At 34.8% G+C, this 12,756-nt stretch overlaps 1 protein-coding gene across 4 annotated transcripts; it reads left to right on the top strand.

Moving 5' to 3' along the window:
- Positions 1–948: 948 nt before the first annotated feature.
- LOC110025949 lies at positions 949–11,444 on the top strand. Of its 4 annotated transcripts, XM_020726651.1 has the most exons (9): positions 949–1,122; positions 6,369–6,534; positions 6,621–7,571; positions 7,658–7,946; positions 8,177–8,386; positions 8,797–8,970; positions 9,724–9,900; positions 10,058–10,171; positions 10,735–11,444. In XM_020726651.1, the coding sequence occupies exons 3-9, from the start codon at positions 6,763–6,765 to the stop codon at positions 11,071–11,073; spliced, it is 2,112 nt and encodes a 703-aa protein (XP_020582310.1). In that variant the 5' UTR covers positions 949–1,122; positions 6,369–6,534; positions 6,621–6,762; the 3' UTR covers positions 11,074–11,444. The 4 variants fall into 4 exon arrangements, with proteins under 4 accessions (XP_020582310.1, XP_020582309.1, XP_020582311.1 ...); XM_020726650.1 differs by having other exon boundaries at positions 6,369–7,571; XM_020726652.1 differs by having other exon boundaries at positions 6,355–7,571.
- The last annotated feature ends 1,312 nt before the right edge of the window (positions 11,445–12,756 follow it).

Raw genomic sequence — 12,756 nt, 5'->3', positions numbered from 1 at the left:
GAAATATTTGCGTACATAAGACGTACGCAGAGCTGCGTACTTCTGGTAGGTTACAGATAGGGGTGTAAACGAGCCGAACACGTGCGAGCCCATGCTCAGCTCGTGTTCGGCTCATTTATATTTCAAGCTAAAAAAGAGTGTTCGTGTTCAACTTGTTTGCTTAGCGGGCCAAACACGAGCCGTTCACGAACAAAAAGTTATTTTGACAACTCTAATCAAGTAGCCACAAGATGTTAAGAATTGGGACAAAATTTAAAACATCATTTGAATCTATTTTAATAATTTTTATTCATTTTTCTTCATTAATACTTTTAATTGATTATAAATCTTTATAGACTTGCAGTCAATTAAATTTTTAAGACATGTTCGTGTTCGGTTAACTTAGAGAATGAGCCGAACACAAGCTGTTCGCGAGCAATGAGCCGTTTTGACAGCCCTAGTTACAGGGAGGGTATTGAGGGTTATATCCGCGTTATACCCCTGTAACATCCTTGTAACCTACCTGTAATCTACTTGTAACTAGTAAGTTTCACATATTTTCATATATTTCTAAGTTACAGATAAGTTACAGAAGATTACAAAGAATATAATGTGAATGTAAACTTCTATACCCTCCATTTCGTACGTCTTATTTATCCAAAATGACGTACTCCATTTTCATGCTATGGGTTTCTATGGGTATGTCTAATTGGACCCTACTGTGGTACCAAAGACTGTGACCCACCTACGATCTCGTCTGATTAGAAACGGACGTCCACGATTCGGCACACGTGGCGCCGCATGCCTAGCCCTCACATACGCCACGTAAGGTCCAGATCCAACCACGGCACGAACCGCATGAAGTGGCATCCTGCAAATACTTCAAACTCTAAGACTAATCTCTTACTGAATAAATACCCCGCCTCTCTCCCGGTCAGTTTCTTACCACCGACGACAATGCCCGGTCACCGGCAACTGACTGCAGCCAGTTGGAACTACCGCAGTCTATCTTAACCGCCCGGTTACTATAACATTCACAATTGCCCCCTCGGTTTAAAATCTCCCGCACTCCGCCTCCATTGCCATAGCCCAGCGAGAGAGAGAGGGAGAGAGATTGTCGAGGAGAAGAGGGGGAATGCTTTGGTGAGTCGATCTGTGAAATGCTTCTCTTTTCTATCAGATGCGCTTTTTCACTTCGAGCTTTTGTCACGATGTTCTTGCCTTTTTAGATTCCCGGAGGAATTGGACGATTTTGTCCGTCTCCATCTATCGGGTTTAGGAAAAGTTTTTAATCGCATTTCGGGTTTGATTGATGGCTTTCGAGGTGATTGTTTTCGATTTTGAAAGTTTGTATTCTATCATTTGGTGAAGGAGGTTAGCATTAATTTGGTTGTTTTAATTGATGCTATTTGTTAATAAGATGGCGAATCTCGACCGGTTTTTCAGTTCTTTTTTCAACTGCTGATTTTGCGGTTTTAGTTTTATGTTTGATCTGGTGATTTGTGATTTGTTTATTTGTTTAGGAAATATGAACATTCTGTGTGATTGTTTTGGTTCTGAAGTTTGAAATAACATTTGCCGTGATGTCACGAGAGTTTCGTTTAACATCCCTTTTTCAGTTTCTTGACGCATTCAAAATTGGAAGGCTTTGATTTTCAGAGCATGAAAGCCTGAAATATGATCTCAGTGATTCATTTCTTTCTGCGTTTTGAGGATGAGATCCATAAGAGCTTTATTTTAATATATTTTGCGACTGCCTGACCCAGGATTTTAGGAACGGTTAGCGAGAGCCATGGAAAATCAAATTTTAGAGGGACAATTAATATAAAATATAAGACGTGCATAGCATTGGATATTAAGAACAAAATTAGAAGTAATCTGACTTGCGCGTATTTCCCATTGAATGTATGTTTAGTTCTTTGAAAGGATGCTGTTATGATCACTTTAATTGTCATATTTCTCTTTCCGAGACATTTCCTGCACTGAATTCGCTGGCAATTCTGTGACATGTTGGATCTTAATTATAATTAGACAGGGAGCAAACTTTCATTATTTATATAGGAAATGCATTTATGGCTAAGCTCTTGTGATCTTCTTAGCGTGACATGTTTTCTTTAGTATTTGCATTGTCATTTTATATCTGTGTTATGAAGCTTCTGCGCTGGTGTACTTGTGGATTTATGGATCAGGTGTGCCCCTCTGGACTAAAAAAATGTAGCATTATTGGGGGTGGGGACTTCAATTTAATTGGTTTTCAGACGAGTTCCAAAATTCCAACTTGTCGATAGCTGGCAATATACTCCCAAAACTAACAAAATTGGTGCCACTTCTTCTCTTCTTATATTCTGTCATCAAAACTCTGGGATCTTTATTTCCTTCTTTTATTTATCTTAAGTAGCAGTGGAGTGACATGGCTTATATGCGGACAAAAATTCTTTATAGTATTTACACCAGGGGCCTTTACATAAATACCACGCAATTCTTGAGTGTTTACATATCAAACATTTAAACATTCAGATTTACATGCATATTACTTGACACATTCCAAGTGCTGCGAAGCACCGATGACTCACGCAAGTACATGTGGCGTATTGGTAGTACAATTTTTAGTGTTCCGGTTCCTAAATCCTAAAAAGTAAGTCTATCCTAGTCAACAAGAGAGATTTTTAAAGATGTTCAAGGGATGAGAGATTTCTTCCTTGAATCAGTCAAGTGATGGATAGAACTAAGGACTAGATCCATCTTTAGTGTCATTTAGAAGTGATTTCTTTTTTATCCCCTTCGGTGATCTAAGAAAGGTCAACAGTCACGAGTTTAGTTCTCTAAAACTCTTGATCTGCCCACTAGAAAATATCTCCCCAAAGATTTTATAAATTCATTAGCAATTATCTTATTCCAATGAGCTTATTTGGTTAACTCTTTCGTTCCACAAATAATCCTTTCGGATCTCAGTGTTCACGAAATATTTTAACAATTTCACTGGCCAGACAAAATGTAAATTAAGTTTGCAAGCTAACATGACACTTTAAAATCATTTAAAAATCCTTGATTCTATCCATCCACCCTCCTAATTCAAAGAAAAAACAAAGAACTAGCACTACTCATGACAAAACACATCAACACAAACTTAGATTTAAGAAAAGCCATCATACTTGAAGTTTAAACAAAGAAATCCAAAGTAAAATAACATTTGGTTGTACTTATCTCCTTCCCAAATAAGCAGTATGATGAAGTCACAAACAACAAGGTTTACATACTTTCAACCCTCCTAAACACTCACTTTCTTCTTTCCAAGACTCCTTGCAAGTTGATTTGACCCTATCTCAAGTGCTCCACACTCCAAGTTGCATAAGAATTGAAGAAAAAACCCTCAAAACTTCATTTTCATCGTTTATATAATTTCTCCTAGTGAAACGACTTATCTAAATGCTGGAACAGTCAATTTGCGTGTTCTGATGCCTAAGCGCTCATGGTTGGTGCTTAGGTGCCGTTTATGTTGAGTTTATAGCAACAACTAGGTGCTAGTGTCAGGGCACCTAGGCGCTGCACTATAGCGCCTAAGCGTTACAATTATAACACTTACTTTTGGTGTGCTCTGAAAATTTGCCAAAATTTCCTGAGTATCTTGGCGCCTAGGGCTTGTCTCGTGGTGCCTACTTTCCGGGCTTTCTGTTTTCTGCACTTTGCTGGGCTAATTATGGCGCCTAAGCGGTCAGTCCTTGCACCATAACACCATTTTTTTCTGATTTGCTATGTTGTGAACTCCGTTTGTTCACTAACTTGAATCATGCAATGCAACACCCCAACCTTCCTCAAATCATAATATAAACATACAAAATGACATAATTAAGATACTAAACACACACAATTTATCAATATTTCACCACTCACATCTGTAACTTCACATCAAAAAGCATTTTGAAAAGTGAGCACATATTTTCTTGCATAGGTTTATGATACCAAAGTGTTGTAAGAATAAATATCAAAATTTGGGTGTTAGATATGTAAATAAATAAGATGTTTGTGGTATGTATATCTTCTGTATTAATGTTCGTATCTTAAATCACTCCAATAATAACAAGGTTGTGAATAGAAACATAATACAACAACAACGACAACAACAACAAGTTCTTATCCCACTAAATGTAGTTGGCTACATGAATCCTTTTTCCTCATTGTGTTCTATTGAGAGCCATATTTTCATTTAAATCTAATAAATTAAGGTCATTTTTTATACAATAAGCCAAGTCCTTATAGGTCTGCCTCTATCTTTCTTATCATAAGAATCTAAGAAATCTACTCTCCTAACCGGACTATCATCAGATGGCCGGCGTTTAATATGACTAAACCATCTAAGATCACTCTCTCTAATCTTGTCCGCCACTAGAGCTAGACTAATTTAATATCTTTTCAAAGATACTACATGTCGTTACATGAGATATTAGGTTTTGGATATTCCATAAAATTTTTTTATGTTTTTTCCCATTGATAGTAAAAAGGTAAACTACTCCGTGCTATTAGGGAAGAAGTAACAGAGAAGTAGGAACAACAGCATAAACATTCGACACTTCTATGCAAAATAAATTTTCATGAATCTTTCATTCTTGTATTGTAGAGAGAAAAAGGCCTTTGTACTCCATTGTCCTGTTGCTCTATTTTATAAATGTATAGTTTATTAAGTCACTTTATATTATTAACATTTTAGCAAGTTAGGAAATTGATTAAATTTAAATATCAATTAAGGGAATTGAATATTATGCCAGAAACGTAGGTTGAAAGATAAAGCATTTAGCTGAAAATTATAAGCAAACCATGTAGCGTAAACATCTCTCTTTTAAATAATTCCAATTGATACTTGATTATTACTTTTTAATTATTTAAGCGTACTAGTTTGACTTCCAAAAGATTTTTAATACTGCAATTTTAAATTGATAGTATTTGGGATGCAAGATATTGTTTCCTCCCATAGAGTTTTTAATAGGTACAAAATTATTTTTTATGTGGGTCCATTTTCATTTCTAAAATGGTTTAGTACCAATACCGCTAATAAATATCATTCATATTCATGTTGGCTGTAATTAATTATTCTATTTTGGTCAACTCTTTTGGTACTTGTTTATATCTTCTCAAATATAGTATTATGTTAAGGTTAGCTTGTTAATCTTTCTTCCCTTTTTTTATATATCATTTAAAATAATGAAATTATAAGTGCTTAATGCTAAACTAAAAATAAAATAAAATCACAAAAAGATATAGAAGAAAAATTTTGTGTGGCTTGAAAATTAGTCCTATTACATTTATTTTTGTAAGGAATTGACTATTTTGTTCGAGCTACAATTGCCAGAGGCTGTGCTTTTAATTAAACACTCACATTCTCCATATGTTTGAGCTCAGTTTAAATCAATCATTTTACAATTTATCATGTTAGAAAATGTTAGAAGCTTCTACCGACAATAGTTCTAAATTAACTCTTAAGATTTACTTTTTCATGAACATGGGCAACACTATGAGTTTAAAGCTTCTAGAAATTGAATGCATAGGAGTTGTGACATAGAGCGATTTACTTAGGGCTCGTTTGGGAGTATTTTTTTTATTTTGTTTTGATCTTTCCTCAAAACTTTAAGAATGTCTGTTTAGTGTATTTTTCATAAGCTATTATTTTTTTCTTTTAAAAATAAATCAACTTATTTTTAGAAACACTAAAAACTGCTAAAAGTTATTTTGAATGTTTTAAAAATTAGTTTATTTATTTTCAAAATGTCAAATATTTTCTTATTTTAAATTAAGGAAAACAAAACAAAATAAAAACACAAACTAGAAAAATACTAAAAAACAAAAAGACCCCAAAAGGCCTCTTATAAAAATTAGAATCATTCATTGAAGCCATAAGGACACATCCTATTATTTTGTTTTGATACTTGCTTCTCATTTCTAAAGTTTAAACTCAAGTATTCACCGAACTATTTTCATTTTCATTTTACTGCATAGTTCCATTTTTGCAATTATCTTTATGTTATTTATGCATTGTTTTGTTCTTTAAAAAAATGTTTATTATATTATATAATAATGAAGTTGTGCAATTTTCTATGTAACACCTGAAACTTGGCTATTTGACAGCAAAAAAAAATACTGAACTAACTCCATTTGCAATACTACGTCTAAAATCTCAAAGAGCACTAGGCCACTGTACTTTTGGGTTTTTTTAAATTCTCAATAAGCTGGGCCTTAACGCTTGTAACGGCTTTGTTCTTTTTATTTTATTTTATTTATTTTGTTGGCGGGGGAAAGTTTTGGGCTCCATGTCATAATTTTCTCAAATTTTCTATTAAAATTTTGGTTCAGCTTGCTGTTTATATTCTTGACCAATTTTTTTAGCTCTGTTCATACAGGAATTTCTGCTTAAGTTTCAGTGTACATGGCAAGCATCCATTTCTAAACGACAATGCGGTGTGATTGCTCTACATTCATTTCATAGAATTAGCCACCCAAGTTTCTTAATTAATATGGCTATACTCTAAGAGTCGGACATTCAATTTTTCCTGATATTCAGGCGTGGTAGAAAGCATTACTTTCATTCAAGTTTCTTGGCTATTTGTTTATGAAGCTTCATCAAGTTGAATATTATATGGTGTTGCTAACAGCATGTACTCGATCATTGATCATTGCCTGAGCATTCTAAAGCCCTTCAGATTATGGTATTACTGAAAGCATGCTAAAGATGATTTTATATTTCTTCCAAAAGATTTGGACTATTCAGCAGTCGTAGTTAGTGTTAGTGCTGCAATGGGTGCCAAACAGAATAATGTGGGGAGACTAGACCGTTCTGCTAACTTTGACAAAGTAAATAAACATGGAAATGATGAAGAGTCAGATTATGAGCCAGCAAAAGAGTCTTTTTCATCACACAGTAGCGAATACTCCAGCATGATAAAAAATAATTCAAGAGCTCCAAAAAAAATTAATAAGAAAGAATCAAGTGCAAGCTATCTTCGCCCATCAAAAATTAGTATTAGCCGCCAAGATCAGAAGAGCCAAGAGCAGAAGAACCTGCAATTGAAGTCATCAATCAATGGGTTAAAGAAATCTCATAAAGTCAATAAAGTTGCTCCTTCCCCAATAAATCTTGACATTAAAACCTCAGCGAATACTATAGTTCCTCTAAAACCTTCATTTGAATCAGTTGTGGGAACAAATGGTAAGAGCATTGAAGAGGTCAAGGAGATAGATATTTTTGATGAGGCTCCAATTTGTGATCAAAGTGTTGGAACGGATGATTCAGTAGCAGATGCAGAAGAGAAAAATCTAGATGATGTCCACACAAGTTTCTGTCGAAAGGTTGAGGAGATGGAACTCAGGATTGAAAAACTTGAAGAGGAGCTCAGGGAAGTCGCTGCTCTTGAGATTTCTCTTTATTCTTTTGTACCAGAACATGGAAGCTCAGCACATAAGGTCCATACCCCTGCCCGGCGTCTTGCTAGACTATATGTTCATGCCTGGAAGCATTGGAGTCAGGATAAGTTGGCAACTGTTACCAAGAACACCATTTCAGGACTTGCTCTTATTGCCAAATCATGTGGTAATGATGTCCCAAGGTAGTTATGCTGTTATTACCTCAAGTTTAATGTTATTACTGTCTTTTTTCTCTTTAGCGGAGTCAAGTATTACCTTCATGTTGCAGGTTGACTTTTTGGTTATCAAACACAGTTGTATTAAGAAAGATTATTTGCCAAACATACGGCAGTTTACCCCAATCAAGTGTGATTATGAGGCCTGTAGAATTAAACTTCCATTCTATGAAGTCTGGAAGCGGGCTACAGAAGTTTAAAAACATCTGTGAAGGTAAACAAGGAAAGATGCTTGGATTTGCCGAAGTAGATGACTGGCACGAGGCCAGCACATATATTGCTGCACTAGAGAAACTCGAGTCCTGGATTTTCTCCAGAGCTGTTGAATCAGTTTGGTGGCAGGTAAAATGCAATTATTGAGCATTTTCTTTTCTCAAGTTTGTTTTCCACATGGGTAATGAGGGTTTTATCGGATAATCTTTATCATCTTTTGATTGATTTAAGAAACTTGGGATTTTGGGTAATGCCTCAACGAAATGAGGTGTAACCTACTAACCAATCTTATTTCTAAACTGGACTCCGAGTTCATTATTTATTTATTTTTTTCATATCATCTGCGGTTGCATTTCCAGGCCTTGACTCCATACATGCAGTCCCCGGTTGAGGATCTATACAAACCTAAAAGCATTGTCAAACTGTTCGGACCTTCTTTGGGTGATCCTAAACAGCGAAATTTTTCAGTGAACCTATGGAGAAGTGCTTTTCATGATGCATTTTCCAGGCTCTGCCCAGTTCTAGCAGGAGGACATGAGTGTGGTTGCTTGCAGGTGTTGGCAAGAAAGGTATGAGCTTCGAATACTTTTTCGTTTGTTTTTTCTTCAATATTTTTTCTCACATGCTTTTACACAATTCCTAATTTTTGTTCATTATTTTATTTGTAAATATCTAAACAGTGCAAAACAGTAGCCTGCTTACATGCATTAGTAATGTGATCTTTCTTTTGGCTCGTTGGATATTTGAACTCCAGCATATTTTGCTCTTTCCATTAGGATTTGGCATTAAGAATGAAAATGCTTTATTGTGTTCTGGCATCTCTTTGTTTAATTTTTTATTTTATTTTCTTGAGATCATTCATTAATGTGACTGCTTAATCCATGTATCCGACATCTTGCACATAAATTAGCAGCTGAAGAATTAGCAGCACTGATTATTTAGTTTGTTACACTAATCATTCTCTTAAAATTTCAATCAGGTTATGGAGCAATGTGTGTGCAGATTAGATGTTGCAATGTTTAATGCCATTTTGAGGGAATCAGCAAATGAGATACCCACTGATCCTATCTTAGATCCTATTGTTGATTCAAAGGTACTTCCAATACCAGCGGGAAATTTGAGCTTTGGTTCTGGTGCTCAGCTTAAAAATGCGGTATGTTATCTACTAAGTTGATAAGCATGTAAAACTGAACATGGACGCCAAATTTCATGAATCTTGAAACTCTACAAATTACAAGAAAAATCTTTTAGAAGTTTCTACTTAACTTTCCTACAATATTATATAGATATATTGAATTGTAAGGTGATTCCAATCTGTTTTTAATAATATCTGTTAGCTTAATACCTTAAAAGTCTTGAAAGTGTAATTTTCAATTTAAGCAGTTGGGACCTCCATATGCCACAGTAGACAACTCTATGTGCAACCCTAGAATGGAGCTGGGTTGAGAAATATCACCTTCTTTTTCTTCATATTCTCTAATGATGCATGTTCTATGTTAGCATATCTAGTTAGAAGTTTGGAAAGTGTATTCCTCATATTTATTCATCAGTTGGTTCCTCCATGTGAACCCACAATACTCTACACGAGCTGCAACCCTAATTTGCAGATGGGTTGAGGACTATTACCTTCCTGTCTTGCATAATCTCTGAGGGTGTCAGATTGTGCCACTTCATGACATGCCCTATGATCTTGGTCTTAAAGTTCAAGCACTATCATCTTGTTCCCAGGAGGCATTATTAGGCGTAGAAGTTCTCTATTATAGGAATTGCTGTTGTCGATATTCTAAGCTCATGCGTGCATAGAATTTAATATGATTAGTCAATAATATTTTATTAAACTTCTTTTATGCGGATTGAATTTTGAATTATTGGATTCTAGAACTTGAATGGTTTGCCCTTTCAACAGACTGGGAGCTGGGCTAGATGGTTGGAAGAGTTGTTGGGCATGAATTTTGACAATTCTGGAAAAGAAAACGCTTATAAAAATGATACTGGCTTTAAATGCTTTCGTCTTTTGAATGAGTTGAGCGACCTTCTTATGCTTCCTAAAGAAATGATCCTTGAGAAGTCTATCAGAAATGAGGTAACTTTTTGGAAACACCTTGTGGTATGGTTTTTAGCATGATCTGTATCCCCTTGCTTTATGGCGGATCCCAAATAATAAGTATAAAAAGAAAAATGATGATGATCCTCTTCTATTTTGTTCAAAACTAAACTTTTTCTCTCTCTTATTTTTGAAGGTGTGCCCCTCTATTGGGTTGACTTTAATAACACGGATTTTGTGCAATTTTACGCCTGATGAGTTCTGTCCAGAGTCTGTGCCAAGCGCTATACTGGAAGAGTTGAATTCTGAGGTATGGTTCAACTGGATCCATCTATTACATACTGTATTCCAAAATTAATAGTAAATAATCATACTTATTCCGGATTTAAATGTTTTAATTTTAACTAATGCTCCACTTAATTTGTACGTTGTCATGGATGCCATCATTAATAGAACTGTAATCAAATTGTCTCTCACAAACTTTATATGAATTTCAATACCTCCGATGTTTATAATCCATGCTTGAGTACTGCTCAAAGCTTCGATTGTAATTCTTATCTTGGACCATAACAAAATGAATAAATCCAATGTTATTCAAATTGTAAGACAATAGTGAAGGTCCATCTATCTTCAAATGAAAAATTGTAAAATTTAATTATGGTCACTTTACTTGTAGAGAATATTACATGCGGAATCCACATGTGCGGATTGGTGATATTCTGATAGTAATGTAGTGGCATTGTGATGAATATCACCATAATACCAGCGCAATACCATCAAATTCGTATCTATCCGCATCTATTTCCATGTAATATTTTTTTCCTTTTCTAGCCGTAGATACTGGTCCTGACAAGCATCCCGTGTCCATTACAGAGTCTCGTTGAGCGCAGGCTATCAGAAACTGAGCAGATGTACATTTTGCCACGCACTTCAGCTCAAGTCGTGTACACTCCCATATCTCTTCCTGATTTTGTTGAGGAATTGGTAGAGGCAGAGAGCAAATCACCAAAACTAAAGAGAAATTCATCAATGGTAATGAGAAGGGGTTACACTAGTGACGAGGACTTGGACGATCTTGTTGATCCCATCGCCTCGTTTATTGACCGAACTCCTCCGGTCTCGCCGGCAATAGCAGGAGAAAGATTATTGCATAAGCAGGTCTCAGTATCGAACTTGAGGTACAGTCTCCTTCGCCAGGTGTGGTGCGATTGAGCATCTTTCATTATGGTGTTTGTATGTTCATATTTATATACATATATATATATACAAGACATGCATTTCATTCAGGCCATTCTGTTCAGGTAAGATTTCATAAAAAAAGCAAGAAATTTAAATGATAAGGAGACGTCTCTTTTCTTTCAATTAAGAAGGAATTTATAATCTTATCATGTAATGTTTTGAGGACTGTAGACGAATCCATAAAACCAAAATTTACTTGTACGTTTACTTTGCGAAGCATTTAACATTTAAATTGTGCAGGCTGCAGGCTGCGGCTGCAGGGTTTATGTTTGCCGCACAATATGTTTGTAAATGAAAATTAAAATTTAATTATTTGACACTGCTACGTAGCAAATAGGACGGCTTCAGGCAAAATTAGTAGTTGACATTCAAATTATTCTTCTGCTTTTGTGGCCATATCTCTGATGATAACAACTAGTCTTTATCCCACTAAGTGGGGTCGGCTACATGAATTCTTTTTCAATACTTTATCCTATTGAGTATCATATTTTCATTTAATTTTAATAGATTCAGATCATGTTTATACAATATCCAAAGTTTTTTTTTATGTTTATCTCTGCCTATCTTTTACATAACTCGAATCTAAAACATCTACTCTTTAAATCGGATCATCGGATGATTGACGTTTAATGTGATCAAACCATCTAATCTCGTCTGTCACTTGAGCGACACCAACCCTATCAGGGATATATTCGTTTTACATTTTATCTTTAAGCGTCAAACCACTCATCCACCTAAGCATTCTCTTTTCGGCAACACTCAACTTTGTTTCATGCTTCTCTTTTGGAGGCCAACATTATGTCTCATAAAGCATTGCGAGTGTGATCATCATCTTATAAAAACTTTCAAGTCTAAGTGGTACTTTTCTATCACACAGTAAGCCCGATGCATTCGTCCACTTCAATCAACCAACTTGAATTCTACTAATAACATTCTCATCTATCACCATCACTTTGAACAATAAATTTGAGATATCTAAAATTTTCAAACTTTTTAATGATTCGATAACTCATAGTTACAACTCTGGCACTAAAGCCACCACTATAAAATTACATTCTATGTATTCAAATTTAAATATCCTCAAGTGGATGTTTTTAAACTCCAATGTAGATCTCCTTAATTCAAGTTTTTCTTACTCTTTTTCTAGTCTTGTCCACAAGAAGGATATCATCAACGAAAAGCATACACCAAGGTATACATATTTTTCATGACTTAAATATAAGTCAAATCAACACCCTTTTTTCTATAACTCTTCAAAGGACTTCCCTTATAATTTTATGGTATGTTTTTTTATAAATCAATAAAAATCATATGTAGATCCTCTTTACTCTCTTTATACTTCTCCATTAAACCTCTCAGTAAATGTATGGTTTCCATAATAAACTTGTCTAGCATAAATCCAAACTGATTATAAGAAATTTTTGTACTATGTCTAAACCTATGTTCAATTACTCTCTCCCATGATTTTAAAAAATAACACATTAATTTAATTCCTTTATAATTTGCACTCTTATGTATTCCCTTTATTTTTAATCATGGGACCAAAATACTCTCCCTCTACTCAGACTTCTTTTTAGTTTTTAAAATAATCTTAAAGAGTTTATTAAGCCAAGTAACTCCTTAATCTCCTAAAGTTTTTCACATTTCAATTAAGAT

This window comes from Phalaenopsis equestris, unplaced genomic scaffold, assembly GCF_001263595.1.
Source record: "Phalaenopsis equestris unplaced genomic scaffold, ASM126359v1 Scaffold000343, whole genome shotgun sequence".
Classification (NCBI taxonomy): domain Eukaryota; kingdom Viridiplantae; phylum Streptophyta; class Magnoliopsida; order Asparagales; family Orchidaceae; genus Phalaenopsis; species Phalaenopsis equestris.
This window is presented reverse-complemented; position numbering and strand designations above follow the sequence as displayed.

Coding starts and splice junctions, on each gene's coding strand:
- LOC110025949 (XM_020726651.1), top strand. CDS start 6,763: ATGGGTGCCAAACAGAATAATGTGGGGAGACTAGACCGTTCTGCTAAC. Junction 7,947..8,176: donor TTGAATCAGTTTGGTGGCAG/GTAAAATGCAAT, acceptor TTGCATTTCCAG/GCCTTGACTCCATACATGCA. Junction 9,901..10,057: donor AGAAGTCTATCAGAAATGAG/GTAACTTTTTGG, acceptor TTATTTTTGAAG/GTGTGCCCCTCTATTGGGTT.